The 19,103-nt window shown below is 38.2% G+C and overlaps 1 protein-coding gene across 10 annotated transcripts in view; it reads right to left on the bottom strand.

The window, feature by feature from the left end:
• BBX (BBX high mobility group box domain containing) overlaps positions 1-19,103 on the bottom strand; it is a 287,251-nt gene that overhangs the window by 22,499 nt on the left and 245,649 nt on the right. For all 10 annotated transcript variants that reach the window (XM_061134243.1, XM_061134242.1, XM_061134248.1 and 7 more), the window contains 3 exons: positions 11,420-12,425; positions 10,274-10,412; positions 6,682-6,830 (listed from right to left, as the gene is read on the bottom strand). In XM_061134243.1, the coding sequence (XP_060990226.1) occupies positions 6,682-6,830; positions 10,274-10,412; positions 11,420-12,425 (1,294 nt within the window). The remainder of the gene's footprint in view (positions 1-6,681; positions 6,831-10,273; positions 10,413-11,419; positions 12,426-19,103) is intronic.

The raw sequence follows: 19,103 nt of genomic DNA, 5'->3' as shown, positions 1-19,103 counted from the left end.
TAAACACTTGGAAGAATTCAGTAGTAAAGGCATCTGGGTCTAGTACTTTTTTGATTACTAAATTCAATCTTTATACTAGTTATAGGTCTATTCACATTGTGTATTTCTTAAGCCAGTTTCAGTAGTTTGTGTTTTTCTAGTAACTGCCCATTTCATGTAGGTTGCCTAACTTATCACCGTACAATTATTCATAGTATTCCTTTTTAATCCTTTCCATTTTTGTGAGGTTGGTAATAATGATCCCTATTTCACTTGTTTTCTTTTTTTCTTGGTCAGTCTAGTTAAATGTGTCTCAAGTTTGTTTTTGTATTCAAAGAATTAGCTTTTGGTTTTAATGACTTTTCTCCATTATTTTCCTTTTCTTTATTTAATTAATTTCATTTCATTAATCCCCTCTCTAATCTTTATTATTTCCTTTCTTTTACTTTTAGGTTAAGTTTGTTCTGCTAACAGTGTCTCAAGACAGACTAGGTTATTGATTTGATACCTTTCTTCTTTTTTAATACATGAATTTATACCTATAAACTTCCCTCTAAGTAATGCTTTAGCTGTACCTAAAAATTTCAGCATGCTATACTTTCATTTTGTTCATCTCAGAGTATTTTCATATTTCCCTACTGATTTCTTGTTTGACTCACTGGTTATTTAGAGTGTGTTGTTTAATTTCCACTTACTTTTGGGTTTTCTGAATTTTCTCCTGCGATTAATTTTTACTTTCATTCCACTGCAGTTAGAAAACGTAATTTCAATTATTTCAATCCCTTTTGTTAAATGTCCCAGCATACTGTGTGTTCTGGAGACTGTTCCATGTATATCTGAGAAGTGTGCATATGATGCTATTGCTGCGTGGAGCATTCTGTATATGTCGTTGGGTCTAGCTGCTGTACAGTATTCAAGTCTTCTCCTTTGTTGATCTTTGACCTAGTTCTATCAAACCTGTTCTTTTTTCCACATTACTGCTTACCTTCTGAAACATTATTGTTTAGACTGGTTTACTGTCTGGCACTCCCACTATAATGCAACCTCCATGGCAGCAGGGTTCTTTGTTTTCATTCAGAGATATATTCTACATGCCTAGCATGGTGCTTAACACGTGACTGATTTTCAACAATACTGTTGCATGAATAAATAAAGCTCTTAAAACACTGGATGCATAAATAAAGAGTTCAAGAAATGACAGCTGTTGCTATTATTACTGATAACATAAAGGTTTACAAGTGATTTTTGAGGACTATGCCAAGTCATCCTTCTAAATAACCAATAACAAATATTCTGAATTGGGTGGTAGGGGCTTGAAATGGAAACAGAAAACACTTTGTTTTTTGGGTTTGGGGGGAAGTGAATGAAAAGGGAAAGAAGATAAATTTAACAAATAAAGACAATATATCATGTGGATGATATACACTAATATTACAGGTACTCTTTATAGCCCATTTGCCATCATTCATAGGTATTTTATACAATCCAGGAAACTGTAGGCTGGTGCACATGAAGGACAGATGCACGGGCAATCACGGAAAGCAGAAGCAGAAGAAAGCAGAAAGCAGAAAAACAACTCTGAGACTTCTCTGGATCATAAGGATCCTAGTGATCCTCATGCAGTGATCCGACCCACCGGAAGATAATCTGATAACGAAAAGGTGCCGGCTCACAGGGAGAGTGATTCTTGTTCATCACCATCTATGAGGACAATGGGATCAGGAAATGGTTCACAGAAACAAACTGATTTCATGTATGGAATGGGTTAAGCAAGAAGAAAAGAATACATATTTTCAGACCCAACCATACTCGGAGAAACCTAAAACGTATAATTTAAGGACAAAACTTAATATAGAGCTTGTCAATTTTAACATAAAAAGAGAACATCCAGGGAGGTTTAGTACCCAGAAGAGCTTCCGTAAAGTTATATTTTTAAACAGCCTTGCTGTCAGACATCCTGGACTATAAAACAAATCTAAGCGCACGACAAGTTCAAATAAAAAGGAAAGTGACAAACTTGAAGGAGTTTGATATGAGGATAAGATACAAGGATATTACTGAAAAGCAGCAACTTTAGTCAAGAAGGGAACAATCTGACTCCTGTCTACCAGTACGGAATACATGTTTGCTATTTTGTTCAAGGAAAATAAAGTCAAAATTTGTAATATATAGCACATATACTACTATTTTTCCTTAATTTTAATTAACATAGAAATGCCCAAGGAGGCAAAAGAAGGTAGGAAGTCAAAAACAGAGAAGAGAATTGAGAAGGAATCTTCCAGAAAGCAAACAGGTGGCAACTGTCTTTCTGTGAACCACCATCTCGTTACCATGCCATCTCCTTCTCCCATCTTCCTACCAAACCTCTTCAAAGGCTGTTGGTACCAGTTTCCACTTCCTTATGCCAAAAATCACCTGTTGCTGGCATATAAACTAGCTTAGGACTTCACTAACATTTTTGGGCAGGGTGGCCTGCATTTTGAAGGTATCAGTTTCTTTTGCACCCCAACTTCACAGCTGGGTAAAAAATAGCAAAGACAAACTATAATCTGAGCGGGTAGGAGGGGTACCATAGAGACATGGATAATAACTTTTCAAAACATGAAATGTTGTTCATGGTTTGCTGAAAAACGGACATGTTTTAGCTGAGAAGTGTAGTGACACAGAGCCCTTTGAGTATTAGTATGGTATGACAGTTTTTCAAGATCAGCAGGTGAGGTGGATTAAGAGAACCTTGGTTTGGAGAACTGTTTGCTTTAGGAAACAAGTGTTAGGCGTTACTTGAATGGTGGTGACAATGTCCAGCTTCTATAGTTTCATGTGTTTAAGCTATAAAAAGAGCAGAGGTTTTATCCTAAGACAAGGCTGTCATTTCGGTAATGAACACGTAAGTAATGAAGGGCCAATGAAACAGTCAATTCCTTTGTAATAATTTATAGCAAAGTGGCTACTGGACATATGAATCTGTGGACTGGAATAAGTTCAAGTAAATGAGACACAATCAAGTTAGGATTCATTGAGGAGGAGGCACCTTATTGGGCTAGACATGCATGCCTTGTTAAAAAAACTCAGGATTATATTAGGCATATCTTTTATACCTGCAAATTTGTGCTGTCACCATGCTTCAGAAAATGTCTGGGGACAGGGACGACTCTCAAATAGCTACAGGGAAAGAAACAAGAGTTCTGCCCAACCTGGAAGCTATCACTTTCTGATGGGAAAGGGATGGCCTGGTTTTCATCACATCTCAGCTCTTGAACACTATTAACATGGTCAGGTCAGCTCAATCCCAAACAGGGGATTCTGTCTTCTATCTCTAACATTGTAAACCTGCTTCTTTTATTTCCATTGTGATTTTCAAAAATTTCAAGTTCTTTAACAGTGGAAATTTGAATCTTGCAGAGTAAGTGTAAATTAGAAAAACATGAGAAAGACCAACAGTATGTGTGTTAATAGGCTAAAAAACAATGTGAGAAGATAAAAGAGATAAGGAAGGAGAAATTGAGTCAAGGGTCAAGCTTGGGCATAATTTAAACACTCCAAATTGAACTCAATTAACTTTTTCTTCATGACCCTACTTGCTTGAAAATTACTATTTTACAGAGCACTCTGACTTCTGATACTTTTGTAAAAAGTGCTTCACACATTAACAGTATACTTAAAATAATGTGTCAAAACAAATCTCCTAAACTACAATTAAATTTAGATTTATAATTCAAAGCTTTCATTTGAATATATACAAGTAACTGTGTGAGATAAACCAGAAAACACTATAAAGATGGGCTACTGCAGCTGACCTGCATTGTGAATGCGATAGATAACTTCTTGGATAATCTTAGAAGCAAAGGGAGATTCTATGCCTAAAACATCTATATACTAAGCCTACTATAACGTAGCCTGGACCTTGTTGGAGGAAGGTAGACCCATTACATACACGGCAGAGACAGTAGACGGGATGATGGAAAAGGGAAAGACCACTTGGAAATACAGATATAAATAAGAAGACCATTGGAAAAATAGAAGTATAAACCCAACTAGGTCCTATGATCTTGAGGTATGTAACTATATAAATGCATACATAAATATTTCTTCTAGAAATTACATTTCATAAAAATTCTATATGTTTTATATAACCTGGAGTAGCAAAAAAAAAAAAAAAGAAATACCTAGTATAAGGTAGGGAAAAATATAATAATAAATGCTGAATAACAAATACAGGAGAAAATAAAATACAGACAAATGTTGTTGGAGAAAAAATGAGGTTTCCTATGAAAACATGCTCCTTTACTGAAGAATTACTGATCTCACTCACAATGTTTGCTTTGAACAATTCATTATGCAAAAATGCAAAGGGTCTAGACTCTAAGAAAACAATCTCCTCTATCCTCTAAAGATCAGGCAATTACAGCACAGCTGGTATGATAATTTCATTAATAACTTGTAGGATAGTACACTGGCGCTGCTAATGCCAAATTATAATCAACTACAAATACTACTTCTTTAGTTTGCTAAATAGAGAATATATTATTTCTCTTTTATTTTAATTGCATTTTGCTCCACAAGTTGGAACGAGCAAAATCTAAGGTCTTGACAGCCTTCCTATCTATGCAATTACTGGTACACTGTGTTAAGAACCAGGGACTTTGTGGCTTGAGGGGCATAACAGAAGAGTTAAGATGATATTGTATGAAGTATAATCCAAAGCTCCAAAAAAGCTATTTCATATCAAAAGAAACACTGTTAATCTCAGCTGGGAGAGGAAAACATATAACAGACAACCAACACCCGAGAGAAGGTCTCATGAAAATAGATCCTAACTTCAGAGCTTTATAGCTTTACAAAAATAAATCTATTGTTACAGCCCCTGATAGATAATTCAGCCAACTTCAGAGCTCTAAAATGAATGTCTCCAACTGCAAGGAGTGGAGGAAGAGCATATGTCGTGCACATCAATCAGTTAAGTTCCATTTTATTAGTCTGTCAGGTATTTATCAGCAACTTTAAATCCAAGAATTGTGGGGGTTCATGATACCTGGCATCTTTGGGCTCATGAACTGCTTTGCCTATTCCTAGATCTCCAGGGCACAAGGGCTGTCATCTCCCTCGGTAATCCATCACGGTGCTCAGCTACCTACCTGTCAACAGGTATTTATTTCTTTCCTACCTATCTTGGAAGATCTCAGAACAACCTTATTTTATTTTCTCAGATGAGCAAACCTGGTGATGCAATATTTCTTTTTTAGTTCTTTATTTATCAGACTTGTTTTTATTAACCATAGCGGAAAAACTGAGCTAATTCTAAAATCACTTTTACATTCCTTCCCACCTTTCATCACGAAGGGGGAATTTTCCTCACCTTTTCAGATCCACCCTGAGATACAGGTCTTCTTGTTGTTTCAGCTTCAGTGTACAGTGGGGGTTTTAGATCTTGATGGAGAAAGGTTTAGGTTTCTTCATAGATATAATTTTTCCCTAGACATATATACCTTATGGACTCCCCCAAATCCATGAAATTATATACACTCGTTACTATTTATCTTTGATCATTATCCATGATTGCTAGATTTTAGCAAGATTTTTGCAAAGATATATATCATTTTCTACCTATCCGTTCATCTATTCATTCAGCTAAATATACACAAAAAGGGAAGTTTTCTGAATTGCCACAGAGCAAGCAATAGGTTGCCTCTTTTATAGGGTAATCATGAGAACTCTGCCGTCAAATCCTGCTCAGAATTTGATGCTGGAAACAACAAACCCCCACACTAGTTCTTCATCTCTCGTTCACTATCCCTACTGGAGAGCTACCGTAAAATGAAGTTTTTCACCTCTGTGTGGAAAACTAAAGGTATACTTACTTGCCTACCAACTTTCAGACCTAAAGTAAACTCAGAAGAGGAGCTTTGCACTGGGAGCAATACTGTGGCTTTGTGTAGGACAGTTCTTCATTGTACTTGAGTGTCCTGCACAGGTTAGGATATTTAGAACTCTAGCCTCTGCCATACACATGTGCCAGGGGTTGTGACCACTGAAAACGCACACCCCACTCCCCTCTAATGAACTGCAATGCTGGCCTTCATGAGTGCTGAGACTCCCCAGCCCCCAAGCCACACTGACAATTTAAAAACATTCCCTGATGTACAAAGAGGAGAATCTGATCTTCTTGAAAAACAGTATGTACATAGCACGTCTCTAAATTTAATAAAACCAATAAAAATTATATTGCCATAGTATTATGGGGAGTTTTCTCTTCATTTGGTTCAGTTGCCAGTTAAGAATGGAATCTCCTTATTAGGTGAATGGAAGGATTTCACTGCCCCAAAGTCCAACCTGGTGCAGACACACAGAGAAACAGATGAACTGGGTTCAGCCAACAGTTCCTGCTCAAGAAAAGCTCAACATTCCCAATCTGAATTCTGGAGACAAGAAGGCCCAAGACCGTGTGTAATTAAGACCTGCATACTTAAGGGCAAATGTATAGGTTGAGATGCCCAAGGATGAAGGCTGAAGAGACTCAGGAAGAAGAGGAGAGACAGAAGAGTAAGGCAGGAACCAAGATAACCCTAGAAAGGAACCAAAATTCCAACTTGCTGCTGCCTCAACTGCAAACCCAAGTACATATCTCAAGGGAGCTGCAGACGGTCAGAAGAGGCTTCAGTGAGAGTCCGACCACGCTGCAGGAAGGTACGGCATACATCTAACCTTTGCTGGTTTTAGTCGGTTCTGCGGACATATTTCCAGTCTTCTTCTTTTTCCTTGGGACAGGTACACATTTCCGGTCAAATGTAACAGGACTATACTGAGGGAGGCTGTTGAATTTCTTTTCAAATTCTTCATCCAGCTTTGTTGAGCTAATGAAAGAGGGGAGGGGAGAGACTCAATCAGCACACGATGTGAATGTTTAAAAAGAAAACTTTTCAGAAATGCTTGAGATTTACCAACACAGGTTTTTTAGTAAACTCACATGACAGGTTATGTTATTACCTTAGAAAAGTAGAAACATTATAAAAAAATAGCAGAGTATTACTGAAGTGGAGAATTTGCTGTTTTTTCCATTGGCATGGGAATTTTTTATTAGGTTCAATACAAAACATATTCCATCCAAGTTTTTCATTCTAAAGATTCTCATGTATATGTGTGTGTGTGTGTGTGTATACACACACACATATAGGCAAGCTTATTTATAGAAATTAGTAATTTATATTGATAACTTCATAAACTTAATTTAAAAAAATTACTGACTAGTTTGTGTGCATGCTAAGCTGCTCAGTCGTGTCTGACCCTATAGACCGTAGCCTGTTAGGCTCCTCTGTCCATGGGATTCTCCAGGCAAGAATACTGGAGTGGGTTGCCGTGCCCTCCTCCAGGGGATCTCTCTGAAGCAGGGATAGAACCCTCATCTCTTCTTGCCTCCTGCATTAGCAAGTGAGGTCTTTATCACCAGTGCCATGCAGGAAGCCCACTGACTAGTTCAGTACTTGACTAAAACACACATTTACCTGGAGAGTCCTGTGGACTGAGGAGCCTGGTGGGCTACAGTCCACGCGGTCACAAAGAGTCAGACACGACTGAGCGACTAACACACAGAGAAGATATAAACAGGTATTCTGAAGATTCTAAACAAATTCTGGACAGTTGACCAGGATGAAGAGAAAACATTCAAAGAGAACAGTAAAGCCGGTTTTCCAAGTACACACCAGCAGAGAGGCAACATGACTTTAACGCAAACCACAAATGACTCTAGAAAGGCCACCAGCAAAGCTGGGAAGTCCGAGGACTGCTGCTGACTGCCTCTACGTGGCCCCACAGCAGTGGCGGTGTGCCTGCTGGAAGCCGGGCTGGCTGCCGGCTTTCATTTATAGTGAGATTTATTAGCTAAGATGCAACCCAAACAGATGGGAGAAGCTGCAGGGGAACTGCTGTGCTTGGGAGATGGAAAATGGGAAGAGAGCAGCTTTGAGTACCGATTCACCAGAAGCTATCGCGTTAGGCTGCTGCCTGAGAAGTGTACTTGAGGTGTGTTCACCTAAGACTCTTTTCTCAGTCTTGGAGGAATGTACGAGAATGGGAGGCACCAACAGCACAGTCAGACGACCATCAGAAAGGCCACCCTGAAAAAGGCCATCACCAAGTTCTACCAAAGCAGTGAGAGGTGATGGCTTGCGGGTGATGCTCCTCCCTTAGTGACAGCGCCTTTTCTCATTTCAGTTAATAAACTATAGATATTATCTGATACTAATCAGTTATTGTCAGAAAGCTATTGATAAGACGTGAATTTTTTAGATACTCGGGATAACCAAAAGATAAATATGAAAATGCAAGCTGTAACTCCTTAGGTCCCTTGGGACTTCCCCCCACCTTTTTCCACCTAGAATAATTACCTATGTTTTTCTTAAAGAAGTCTATAAAAGTAGAACTGCCAATACAGAGTGAATTTTCTTTGGCTACAGGTAACTAAACAGCACATTTTCTGTGATAAAAAGGTTTAAAATACTCATTTAGAAATCTCAGAGAAGATTGACAGTTGTGGCATTTTTCACTGCTCATGAACTATGCTGGCATGTTCCAAATAAAACAAGCCCAGATAATCTGGTTCTGACAGGCTGGTATTTAAGGGAGGGAGAGGAGGAAAGACCAGAGTTGTACCACTGATTTAGCCTATAGAAAATCACACCCCCAGTTAAACACATGTGGCTTCCTAAGCAACAATAAAAACAAAAACACCCCAATTTCTTTTCAGGAATAGATTTCCAAAAGACTGTTTGACTTTTCTTGTTCCTCGGAGAAGACTGGTAAAAACATTCAGGAGTATCTAACAGAAGCAGCAGAGAACTTTCTGCTGGGGAGCCTTCAGTCCTGCTTTATTTGTTCCCTTGGGCTTTCACACTGTCTGCAGTAAGACCTCTACCTCTCTCAGCGTGTAGACCTACAGGACACTGGTAATTCCAAAAGATAAGAGAGAACTGGCTCAGACACTCAATTGTCACTTTTTAAGATTCATATCAATGTATGACAAAACCCACTGAAATGTTGTGAAGTGATTGGCCTCCAACTAATAAAAAAAAAAAAAAAAAAAACTATTAGAACAAATAAAAAAAAAAAAAAAAAAGAAAATCCTGCAAATACTTCTGTGCTTGACAGTGACAAATGCGAGGATTTTCATGTCACTCTTTAAGCATAATGTCGGCAAAATAATCTGAACTTTGGACTTCTAAAAATATTAGAACAAAATATATAAAGTTATAAATATATCATCTCAATATAAATAATATTAAAGAATCATTCTCATGAGAAATACTTTCCACCCTCCCACTGTGTAATGAGGACCTGAAGATTAACCAGACCTGAAAGCACTGTAATGTCCAGTTGACAAAATACATTATCCCACAAAAAGAAATGCAAATATTTATGGATAAAACAAATATAATACTCCTAATGCATGAAATCTGCATACCTTTAACATACTTATGAAAAAATATGGAAAGTATATTAAAATGTACTTATTTCTATTCAGAGTATTCTTTTCAAATTCGGCTAATGAGAAAGTAAAGGACAGCATGACTGACTATACAGATGCTTTCTTTTCTCACCAATATAAAGTACTGCATCGCCTATCAAAATGCTTTATGTTAAGCTTGGTATTAGGAGTCTGTCTTACATAATAAAAAATAAAATAGTTCTTAATTATTTTACCTCAATGTATGCTCCTTCTTGATACTTCATTTTAATACATAAATAATTGCTGAATATTCTCTATATTGAGAGAATATTCTATCTAATATTATTACCTTAGAGCATTAGAACATGGTTTAAGCAAAACAAGATTAGAGGTAGGAACATAATTTTATGTACATTCTCAGCTGCCATTATTTTATAAATGTGTATATAACTTTTACAAATATTATATGAAGTACACAGAGTGTATAAAATCAGCGAAGTATAAACGTGATATTCATCGTAAACTTCAGATTAGAACGACATCTTGGCGCTATGAAAGGATTTACAATGTCACATCACTAATACAAGGTGGACCTCAATCGAAACTCAGGCCTAAGTCTACAGTCTACACATTTTGTACCATAATTAAAACATGAAAGACACTATTTGCTCACACACCATGCTAGCAGCAGGAATCACATGATGATCTGTATTTCCTCACGAGTTCACTAAGACCACAGTAAGGGCTGACTGCATACTCAAAGCATAAGCTGTTAGTGATTTGTCTGCCTTGGAAACATAATACCACTGCTCATGCGGTCCGTGCCACATGGCTAACGTGCCCACAGGCGCTTACCCCAGGACAGAGTCTTCCTTTCCCTTTGTCTTCTTCAACTTCTTGCTTCCACTGGTCCCACTCTGGCTAAACGTCCAGCTTTCTTCATTCCAACACCCTTCATGATCAGACGAGTTTCCTTTTCCTGAGCTTCGTTTCCCTAAGGAAATTCAAAAGAGTGTGCTTGGCATATTGGGGCGGAAAGAAAATCATCTTCATTGCTTCACAAATAACCTCTTGACCCCTTAGGTACTATTTGCATGATGCTATTTGTTAACTATTTCAGAGAACTCAGGACGACCTTCAATAACAGAATGTGTAAAAAAGGAACTTACAGACTGAGATCCACAGTCTCACAACTCAACAGGCGCTACTTGACTCAGGAGAAAGACTAACTACTATTTACTTTTCCATTACAGAATCAGCCTGAGGTGTGGGAGCCCTTTACTGCTGCACATTATTAATTCTAATTTCCCCAACACTCAGTGGAATGACCTCCCTGGGGCAAAATGTACCCTTAAGGATCTCCATTCAGGATTTGTGAGACTTGTTTTCACACATATCTATGGCTGGAATTTAGTTTGGCAAGAGGCAGTCCCCCAGTCAGATACTATATTTTAAAACAGATAAATGTATATGAAACACTCTATGGAATAAAGGAATACACATTAACTAGTTTCTGGAATGGTTGTATTTTAAAGAGCTATTCACTTCAATTACAGTTCTGATTATCTAGCAGGGAGGGCTAGATAAATTTCTTGTTTCTAGAGTCTACAGGTCAAGATTCTGTCAAACATACCTGTGTGATTCTGAAAATTATTTCCATCAGTTAAAAACTAGACTAAGAGCTCTACACATGCAATACTGATCCTTCAAAACACAAAGTCAGCCGACACCAGTAAAAAGGAAAAAGATGGGATTAACTTAGAACACTTATATTCTGAGAATTACATCTGAAATGAATAGAAATGTTCCTCTATGGTGCTAAAACATATGGTAAAATGACAAATGTCTATAATCTATAAACCACAAAGACTCATACGAATCTAAGATACTATTTTGATACTAAAAGGTTCTTTACTGTGGTCTTAATTGCTTTTCAATACCTCTAAGAGAGGAATTCTGCTAGGCTTCCAGGTTCTTTTCAGATTTTGAGAAGTCGCTTACCTCTGTCAACATTAGCTCGCAGAGAGGTGAGCATGCCCTCAGACACCAGGGTTTTATAAAGAGCACCTTTGCAAGACCTCTCCGATTTCCGGGAGCCACAAGTCTCTATCTTTCTGTGGCAGTCACTGTCCTCAGGCTTGGCCTGTCCCGACAGGGTGGGTGGGAGCGCGTCCTCCGTGGGGGTCAACGGTTCTGCTTTTATACCCTCTGGCACCTCACCAGAAATGTTCTTGCTTGCAGAAATACTGATAAAATCTGGAGGTCTTGACTCTTTGGTGGGGTCTGAGGATTTCTCCTTCGACATTTTCTTCTCTCTAGATTTCACTTTTTTCTTTGGTGGCTTGGCATCCAAAATACTCCCCTTTCCGCTGGAGGATGGGCGGACCTTCTTTCGAGGGGTATCTCCAAGCTTCTCGATGCCCCAGTCCCCCTTGGCCACAGCCTCAATGGTGTACATGACACTCTCAATATCTGACTCCGAGGACTGCCTCTTCTTGCAGGCCTTCTTGGGTGTGGATTTATCATTTCCATGTCGATCCATTTTGTTTTTCTTCTTTTTCTTTTTTAGCTTCTCTGGTTTGCTTAGGGCTGTGGGATCCTCAATGATCATGATTCCATGAGGATGGCATATGTGGTCCTTTCTACTGGGAACATCGCTTATTATTATCTTGCTACTGGCAGAGTAGGAAAAATCAGGGAAGTGACCACATTTTTGATCCTCCTCTAATTCTTCCTTTTTAATTTCTTTGGGAGCTTCCATTTTTATACCGATTATGTCATCCATTCGCAGCTCCTCAAAATTTCTTATTTCCTTAGAATCTCTTACATTTTCCTTAGCTGATTTTTCAAATTCTGCTTCTTTCTGTAACCTGGCTTCATCCATTTTCTCCATTTTTGTGTCTCTTTCTTCCTTTCCCTTCTCCAATTCTTTAATTCTTCCACCATCTAATTCTTTCGCTCTAATCTTTGATTCTTCCATTTTCACCCCCTCTGATGCCAGGCACATCTAAACAGTTAAACACAATGAGAATAAAACACATTATTCTATACCTGAAATTACCTTAAGCTTTTAAATTGCATCCTTTTAAAAAAAACAATCAAAACAAACTTCAAACTTTACAATAACAAGTCCACTTCTGCAAAACCAACTTATTCAAATTAATAAAAGTTTTATAATATATTCATTCAGCTCTGGAGGAACATACACTCAAATCGTCATTTTCCAGTTTCTGATGGAGCTTTTTGTAAGAAAATGAGACTTGGTAAAAGGAGGGGGGAAGCCAGAGTTGTAAGACCTGAGCTTGAGTCCTGGTTTTGCTCCTTGCTAATTCTGTTCCTAGAAGGAGTCATTTCAGCCCCTAGTCCTCTGCTGCCTTTGTGAGATGAAAATGATGATGATAGTTATCTCAGAGGGTCCCGTGAGGTGTAAGTGAGATGATGCGTGCACGGCAGTGCTTAGTAAATCACCCCCAAACTCTATTCAGATATTTACCTTTTCTTTTTCTCTTGGGGAAATATGAGGGAAATAGCAACAATTTCTACATAACCTCCTGAAATTAGAAATTATAAGATGAAAGCTCTGAAAAATAAGTAGTGGGTTGCTTTCTTTAAAAAACTTGTTAGCAAACTTGATCTGATCCGAACTTACATGGCTGTAAATTCTGACCAGAACTATAATGAAAATGCTTTGCATTGCTAACTCACCTCAGCGTGACTATGCATATTTTGGCTATCAAATCTCCATGAATTTGAATATATACTGGAGGAATGAACGGCATACTGTAAGATACATATACTATATCACTTTCCCTAAAATTTGAAAATTTTTGAGTATCAAAACAGATCTGGCAGCAATTTGGTTAGTTTTTAAACTCCCCAAATTTCACATATAGGACATTAAAGGAGAATGTTGCCATCTTCCTCCCCAGCAGCTCTAGGTACTTTGAAACTGCAATCTGAAGCTATTTTCTAAAAAAGGAAATTATAGTTCATTGTAAAATTCATCTTCAATACCTAGGTTTTCACTCAGAAACACTCCCTGTGAGATGCCCAGGTGCCAGGCCTAATGGAGGGCACTAAAGGTATAAGGATCAATAATGCCCGGCCCATGTGGTCCTGACAGCCTCCACCCCAGCCCCCCAGCACCTCTGAGGAATTCATCACAGTGACAAGGCTGATGAGACCAGAGCAGCACAGGGATTCTTAACCATTACTCATTTCATCTCCTCGGCACTGACTGTCAATTTAGAGGGAAAAGACTATTACGGCATGCTGAGCCCCCCACATCAAGTACATGAGTAGGAAACGGAACTGTTTTAAAAGAAAAATCACCATTTTATGGAATGGCAAGTTGCCAGAGATTGTTAACAGCTATAAAGATTTCATTTTTTAAAGTATCCATTTTAAAATGGATAATACATTGAATTAAACATCAGATACTATTTCGCCTCATTTTTTTCCCTTAGTAATTTCAGGGCATCTCAAATCTTTCCATGAGAATTATAGTATGATTAATAAATCTGGGAAAAAACTGGTGAAAAGGCTGGGGGAAGGTAGACAGTGTGAGGTTTCTTTAAAGAAATGAGGTGATGAGAGTACCCAGTCCTTTAGGATCATTCACAGGAAAGTTCTGAAATACTACAAATTCAAAACAGAGCTGTCTTTTTCAGGAAATCAGTTAACTTTTAGGCCTCAGCAAATAGTTATGAAGACTGAGAAGTTCCCTTTATTAAACCCAACCAGAAAAAAAATCAAAGCAAAACGTTAAATTAATTCTGAAATACTGATACATCTCATCTTCCCTCTGTGCTTCACTCTCAGGGGAGATCTGCTGTTTCTGTCTCAATTTTGAAATAATTTTTATTTTCCTTTCTCAAATATACTAGTCCTTCATGAATCTAACTGTCCCATATGGGGAGAGACACTATGCTAGTTCTGGCAAGAAGGCTAGAAATGCATCAAGGTAAATTTTACAGTTTTCAAGCACGATCACTCTGGTGGCCTTTAATAAGTCATTTCAGGGACCTTTGCCACATAGGCCTTGATTTTCACAGTGGTGAACCAATGGCTTGCATTTGCACAGGTTCATCTTAGCAAACCCAATAACACTTTGCAAACTATTCTCAGCTTCAATATATTTCAGAATGATGCTCCTCATCACCCCTGATAGGATTCTATAGCTAGGAATGAAATGGAACAAATGCAGACATTCACTCTGGGGACATATTCCAGGAAATAGCATAATATTTCTTGGGAATGTAATTACACTGAGCATAGTCAAGCTTTACTTCCTTGTTTCAGGCTTTTAAAAGTTTTTTCATAAATAGAGCACGCTAATTCTAAATTACCAGAAAAACAATTATATGGCTGGAAGTTAAATTATAACAATAGAACAAATAACTACAAATCACAAATCTCACTAACCAAAACCCAAAACACACAGAAATCAGACTCTCAGAGTTGAGTGTTGATCTAGACTTATCTAATTATCTAATGTTATCTAATTTAACATTCTTCCTAGTATAGAAATTCATTTTACTAAAATACCTGAGAATGAAAATCTTTTGGCACAAAGACAGTGACCATATTAGAGAGCAATAAGGGCAATTCTGTTTGAAATTTTTAAATATTGAGCAAAAATCTTAGTCCTGGTTGTTCCCTGAAGCCACTTAAATCAATTCACTCCTCCTCTCGTGTGACAGACCTTCAAATCCTAGAAGACAGACTTTATGCTCCCATGAGTCTCTCTCCCCCTGGCAAACTGCTCATAATATGTAAAGGCTTCCTGGCCTTTTAAAAGTTGGGTCCCTTTTATCTAGATGCAGTATGGTCATCGTGAAGTGAGAATAGACTTTATTGAAATAAACGGGGTTCCTGTGTGAGCGTCGTACTTGCCCAAGGCCACACAGTGAGCTACTGGGCTTATACTTAAATCCATATGAGGATAAAGGCTGAGAAATGCTAACAGTATATCCTCCAGTGAGCTGTTGTGAGGCAAAAATAAATGAATATGTGCAAATAAAACTCGCAAATAACGTTAAGTCTGGAAAACACTCATCTTTCTTAGATTAAGTTCCTAGCTATCCTGTAATACTCCAGGTGAAAAGTGAGACTATTTGTCAGTTGATATCAACCCTAATCTTCTAATGGGAACCAAAGATGAACTTGCCCCACTGTTATTTTTTTTAAAAAACAGGTCAAACTTCTGGCTTGTATTAGGTTTGTAGTTAATTAAAATTCTGGACTACCCACATACTATGCTGGGGAGCTTGGTCTTTGTCATTCAATATGCTTATATTTTTTTGTACCTAGATGAAAGATTTTTCACTTTTCCTTACAAAGTACATCCTTTCAAAATCTGAATTAAATTACCTTTCAGTTTGGTCTTATATATATATTTGATAAAGTTGCTTTTTTTATTTTGGTCCAAATCTTTGGTAATAATGTTGAGTAGGACATGGCCAAAGACACAGCCTTCTGACAAACCTTTAGAGCTCTTTCATCAGGTTGATTTTGAACATTAATAAACTTTCGCAACCTAAGAATGTTTAACAATCCACTCTAAATTCCTCCCATTCTGTTTACAAGGACATCGTAAGATGACCTGTCAGAAGTTTTGCTGAAATCTGGACACAGTATGTCGACTGCATTCTCTCAGCCTATTTTTAAGCTTAGGAAACAGAAAATGAGGGTGGCTTGGGCAGCAGTCAGGGACTAAGGACACCAACAGACACAACGGAAGGCATTTCTAGGCGAGGGAATTTATGGCTTGGAATGAATTGATTACACAGGTTACGAAGACCTGGAATACCCAAACAGGAGGTGGCGAGGTCACCTAGGGACTAGCAACAGCGGGAAGCCACCGCAGGACAAATGGGGGAAGGAGTGCTGTGCAGCCCAAGGGCTAGGTCCTTGGTGGCAGATGGGCCCATGGTGGGCCAAGCTCCCAGGAGCTGGATACCTGAAAGAGACGTTGCCTTCGCTTACCCCACCCCTTCCCACCCCTTCCCTGCATCCCAGATGCTTTTTTCCTCCCATCCCATAATTTTTCTGCCAGGGTCTCCCACTGGCTGAACCCAGGTGGAAATCAGGGGACACAGGTACCCAGGAAAGGGAGTCTGTGGCCACTTGGGATATAAGCCAGCATACAGGGCACAGAGATCCTGGGAACACACATTAGACAGTAAGTTTGGAGGGGGGTAGGTGGGGAGACTTCCAATAATTCCCAGTTTTCATCTTCTTTTTTATGAGTTCAAATATGATTAGAAATAATTTTCAAAAGTTTCTAGGAAATAGCAGTCTATATTTTCACATGACATCAACAGCTATGGATTTAGTACCTCTTAGAAGACGTAAAAGAGTTGGACATGCCTTAGTGAGTCAACAACAAACAAAAAACCAAAGAAGATGCCATCACTCCTAGATGTGAGCAAGTTTTGTTACTGAGAGGCAGTTTCAAAAGGCAGGGATTCTAGAGCCAGACTGTCCATGACCAAGGACTGGCTCTGCCACCAGCTAGTTCCTTTTTCCTAAACCTTTCTGTGCCTCAATTTCCTAATCTCTAGAATGTGGATATTAATACAGTGCTTGCCTTAGCAATACTGAGGGCTTCAGCGAATTGCACATGTATAGTACTTAAGTTGGTGTCCAAGCACTGAGCAAGAATAATGCACGGTGACAACCACCCCTTTGGGGGCTAATGCCATGTAGGATAAATGCTGGCTATTATTAGTAGTAATATTCATACTGGTCTCATTAATAGCACATCATGGCCCTGGCAGACCAACTGCTCCAATTTTTCATTCTAGGGTTGAACGACTCTATACCATGGGGAAAACCATATACAACACTAGATTCAGGAAGATCTTAAATCAATTATCTTTCAAGAAGCATCTCTTACTAAAGATATAATCAAGCTCAGTTCCCCTTTTGGGTACAAGCGTCATTTAGTGACATCTACTTTGGGGTGTATATGTAACACTTCAGAGGGACTCAGGAAAGCACAAACCAATGACATTATATACACATATGCAAGGATGTGCACACAGTGGACACAGAAGAACATAAATCAATGTGAACTCAAGTGAATAAAACTGCACAGGATTAATGTCTGTTATTAATTAGCTCATCTGCCCTTAGTAGAGGGTTGGTTGTTAATCAGGACTTGAAACAGACCATGCCTTAGTAAATGACAATTTATTCTTCTATTATTGCTTTAAATAGAACAATAACCTTCTTTAAAAGTGAGAATGGAAAATCATCTGCAGGACACCTGCTGGATGGCACCCCCACAGCTGTACTCAAAGAAGTTAAAATGTTAATGTTTTAAATCAAATGCTGGTCATAAATATTTGATATCTACTGTCTATTCCCTCAGGGATTATTCTATTTTTAATAACTGTAACTCGGAGTGGGGGGGCACAAAATATATCCTGTTCACCTTTGTCTTCTCCTCCAAGAATATCCTAGTAGCTTTCAAAATGAAGGCATTCAAAAGATAATTGTGTTGGATTGAATGGTTCATTAGTTCCGAGGTAAATGATGAACCTAAAATGCATTCTGATTGATACCAGGAAGGAGTGACGAGTCTATAAAAAACAATGCTAATTATGACCATGCTGTGGCTCGGCCCAGACCATGATCACACTGTCCTTAGTTATGGTTCCCAGGAGCACCCGTGAAGATCACTCACCAATATTTTAATTTTACCTCTGACAACTGAAAATAGACTGAGATTTATTACTGTTTTGTATAGTCAGAGTGGCCTGATAGTGATGTGCTAGAAGAAATGTAACTCACTGCCCCCAACAAACAAAAACCATCACGCTGAAACCTAGATCCTTTGAAAGTACATGCTGGACAGACACGTAAAAATCTACCCTCTTCAAAATGACTGCAGAGGAAAAAAATAAAGACATTGAAATCTCTATAAAGATAAAATGGAGGGATTTTTTTTTTGTATTCCTGAGTTTAGAGAGGCTATCATCTTCAGTTCAGGTAAGACCACACCTTAGGCTCGGGGTTTGTTATTGGGGAGTTGCTTTAAAGACATAGTAAATCTGTGCTACAACAAACTTTCACCTCCTCAAATCAAAGACATTTCAAAATGTATTCCTTTCGACAAATGTTAAGATAGATTCATTTATTAATGTGTCCTGCTTTAAAAGACTGAGTGAAATAACCAGTGAAAAATAATTAATCATGTGCACTAGATAAGAAATAATACCAAAGAAGAGGATGCCCTGAACTAGTACAAAGAAATGGGTACGGAGTTCCAAAATATACCATATTATTTCCGTCTTAATTATATTTTGTCTTTCGTTGTCTGTTATCAAGGAGCCAGCTCAATTAAAAACAAGGCAGTGTGAAAACAAACCCACTAATCAAGAAGTTTCAATTTCAAAATTTCCACTTTTTAGTACAAAACAAATGCTTTGCAGCCAAGGTTATGTTTACAGTGACTTTATACTGGCTTATTATTTGCCAAAACAACGTAGACATAACCCCAGGATGACACTCAGCAGTATTCTTCCAAGATGTGCTTCCCTCCCATAATTACATAGAACCAGGATGTTTTTGCCATAAAAATATACTGGCTGATGGTTTCACAGAATAAAGAATAGTATCACTGCTAAGAAAATTCAATTTTCTGTATTATAAAAGATAACTGGTCATACAACAGTGG

The sequence above is a fragment of the Dama dama genome, chromosome 31 (assembly GCF_033118175.1).
Source record: "Dama dama isolate Ldn47 chromosome 31, ASM3311817v1, whole genome shotgun sequence".
Lineage (NCBI taxonomy): Eukaryota > Metazoa > Chordata > Mammalia > Artiodactyla > Cervidae > Dama > Dama dama.
Note: the sequence above shows the minus strand (reverse complement) of the source record. Positions and strands in the feature narration are given on the sequence as shown.